Source organism: Crassostrea angulata, unplaced genomic scaffold (assembly GCF_025612915.1).
Source record: "Crassostrea angulata isolate pt1a10 unplaced genomic scaffold, ASM2561291v2 HiC_scaffold_118, whole genome shotgun sequence".
Lineage (NCBI taxonomy): Eukaryota > Metazoa > Mollusca > Bivalvia > Ostreida > Ostreidae > Magallana > Magallana angulata.
Window position 1 is genome coordinate 334,721 of NW_026441673.1, and position 3,024 is coordinate 337,744.

At 31.5% G+C, this 3,024-nt stretch overlaps 1 protein-coding gene across 1 annotated transcript; it reads right to left on the reverse strand.

The window, feature by feature from the left end:
* Positions 1-555: 555 nt before the first annotated feature.
* On the reverse strand, positions 556-1,763 carry LOC128169331 (uncharacterized). Its single transcript, XM_052835490.1, has 4 exons — positions 1,631-1,763; positions 1,234-1,472; positions 759-914; positions 556-582 (listed from the first exon to the last, which is right to left on the reverse strand). Exons 1-4 carry the CDS (start codon positions 1,677-1,679, stop codon positions 556-558), a joined length of 471 nt encoding a protein of 156 aa, XP_052691450.1. The 5' UTR covers positions 1,680-1,763.
* Positions 1,764-3,024: the final 1,261 nt, after the last annotated feature.

Here is a 3,024-nt window from a genome sequence, read left to right on the forward strand (position 1 = left end):
AAATTCACTGCAGATACAACCTGTCGACAGGGGATGTAAACTCCTCAAAGGCACCTGCCCTCATCTCTATTTTTAGAGGTCCGTGTTTGCTCTTCTTGAAATTTGTATTTCGTTATATAAATTTTTTGTGTTGATTGATAGTTTGTTCTTGTTGTTTTTTATTAAAACATTAAACCTTTCCCTCCAATATATGACTCTAAAATAACAATTGATACTGTTCATAACATTGATAAGTCGCATGTCACACAAACATGGACATTTGTTCTTTATTGAAAGCTAAAATATGTTTAAAGAAACCCTAAAGACAATGTTTTTACTGTGTGATGTATTTTAAATTCCTTATGAGCAATTTGTGGGCAGATAATGCATCATTTTTTTTCAATAATAATAATATAACTATGGTTTCGTCCGTAATAACGTTCTTCCTGAAATGATTCAAGCATCAGATTGTATCATTTTCTGTTTCAAAAAGATAATTTGAAAGATCAAAACACAAGCTGTTTATTCCAAATCAAAATACAAACAAGATCTCTGGTTTTAATGATTTCCATCGATTCAATTTGATCGTGTTGAGGCATTTGTCTGAAATGGGAAGAATGGTATATAATAACTCCAAATAATCATTATTGCCCTTTTCAGATTAAAAAGAGAAACAACACATTCTTCTTTTTTACATTCAACAAACAATTCATTCACGTTGGTGTCTTTTTAGACACATTCAAACTATACAACTTAGATGTGTATTATCTACTACTTACAGTATCATTGAAACAATTCCTCAGGGGAAGTTTCAAATTCGAGATCCTGATTGGCTTCATATAGACCACAGTTACACGTATGGCAAACACTTTTGTGTTTAATCCGTTTTGAATTGTAAACTCTTTTTGCGGCGGTCCATATTTAGGACCATCGTACTATAAAGACAATATAACTTAGGAACTTTAAATCAATTCATCTCTTAGTATTTCGTCATTATTATTATTTTTTTGTGTTCTTAACATTATCGAACACGTACTGCACACTTACTGTACAAAACTACATGAGATATACACATTAAACAAAAGATGATAAATGAGCAGTTATAGTACATATTGAAAATATTCAACTCAACAAGTTATATTTTCCTGGTAACATTAAAAGTTTTCTCAAGTGAATAACTTTATTATTATAATTTCTTGATGTTTAATGACTTTGATGTGAAAAGTAAATTCAGATCCAGAAAAGTTTAAATACCTTTTTCGACTGCATATTGTTCGCTATTAATACGACATTGAAGTTGATTGCATTGTCAATTTTAATTGACATATTTAATAGATCCGCAGACTGATCTGACAAAGATATGTAGATGTACAGAGTTTGGACATCTCCGGACGACGGAAATTTGAGTCCATCAGGAGTAAACATTGTCGTGTAGTTGGAGGAATTGGTCGCACTTTTTGGATTCACCGTTATATTAACAACTGCATGACAAACTACAAACGATGAAACATACTGCATAAACAAAACCTATAAAAGTCGAAAAACTAGTAATAATATACTATGATAATAAACACAATTTTACAAGAAATTGCATGGCGTGAATAGCAATTAGTTTAAGTGTAAATTTGATTGAATGACACTTATTACCCACTTAATTCACAGGCATATCCTTTGTAACCAATCTTACACGTCTTACACATCCCGGTGCCTGGGTAACATTGCTCACAGTTAGGCGGACAGGGTTTGGTACATTGTGGCAACCCCGCCACAGGGTAAGGGCATCCTGAAACATCTATTATCGTAATGTTTGTGTGTGAGTGTTTGTAATATTAACTATTTAAAAACCCCAAATCATCTAAGTTTAAATTGAAGTTTTGACTTTAAAAATATGATATTAACAATAAATATTTAAAAGTAAATGGATTGTTTTTAGACTAAAAAACGGATGCTTATACTCAAAAGAATAAAGATGTATTATGATGTGAAAGTTCTTCAATATTTGCTTGTGAAGCAACTGATGAAATCAGTCCTAGTAAAGTAAGTGGGATGCAATTTTCAGAAATTTGTTGAAAAATAATTCGGTTGGACTTTATCATGAATGAACGGCTTGATAAGTTAAAAAAAGGGAACTGGACCAATGTCATACAAAATACTCACATGGTTTGCACATTTCGTCGCATGGAACCGTGCATTTTGGATCATCGTATCCAAATTCTGGAAATGGGCAACCTAAAAAAAACCTTTTAAACAGCAAAATCTAGCCTTACGACAACATTTGTTATGCCAACCAGTTATGTTCTTCTATTCCAGGTACTACGTTATACGTTGTAATCTGTACAAAATTTCAAGTTTAATTTTTATTTAATATATAAGGAGGCCGAGTTTCGTTTGCATTGCGCATGTTTTTGCGCATTCTGATATAATACGTTGATTTATACTTCTTATGATTTTTTTCGATATCATTTATAAAATCAAACACAATAAACAAAATACAGATAAAAATATTTAGATTGTTAAAGGAAATTTTTATTTTTAACACGATTTTTACGTTGTGCGATAGGGGAGCATTGCCATTGCGCTTTTATGACGTTAAGATAAAATGAAGCTTTGTAGGAGTACGTTATAAGAAATAACATAAAATAAAAAGTAAAAATTGTACGCTCTCGACATTTTATATACAGAATGATACTATCCTCGAGGACATTCTCCTCATTTTTGGAATGAATCCATTACACCAATCATCATTCGTGATGATCCAAATATATAGCAACATTTGGTGCATTTTAATATTTTGAGATGGCCCCCACTAAAAACCAGACGGTAGAATGTTGTGTTATTTACATATAAGGTAGGAAAAGCTATTACTAATCATATATAACAATTTCAGAAAAAAAGCTATTGTAGTATTTTTTCAAACTGCTTTTATGTGCGGAAAATGCAGTTTCCTATTTAATCCTATAGTAAATGTACCTCTATTTTGAGATGGTCCCAAAAAAGAACCAGACGGTCGATTTTCATGAACCTTCACAAATAAACTAGAGTTGG

What these genes read in the sequence shown, in the direction of transcription:
- LOC128169331 (XM_052835490.1), bottom strand. Translation starts at nt 1,679, where the DNA reads ATGTGTAAGACGTGTAAGATTGGTTACAAAGGATATGCCTGTGAATTA. An exon ending in ACAATATGCAGTCGAAAAAG is followed by an intron (nt 915 to 1,233) that starts GTATTTAAACTT and finishes TTGTCTTTATAG; the next exon opens with TACGATGGTCCTAAATATGG. An exon ending in GGAATTGTTTCAATGATACT is followed by an intron (nt 583 to 758) that starts GTAAGTAGTAGA and finishes TTCCCATTTCAG; the next exon opens with ACAAATGCCTCAACACGATC.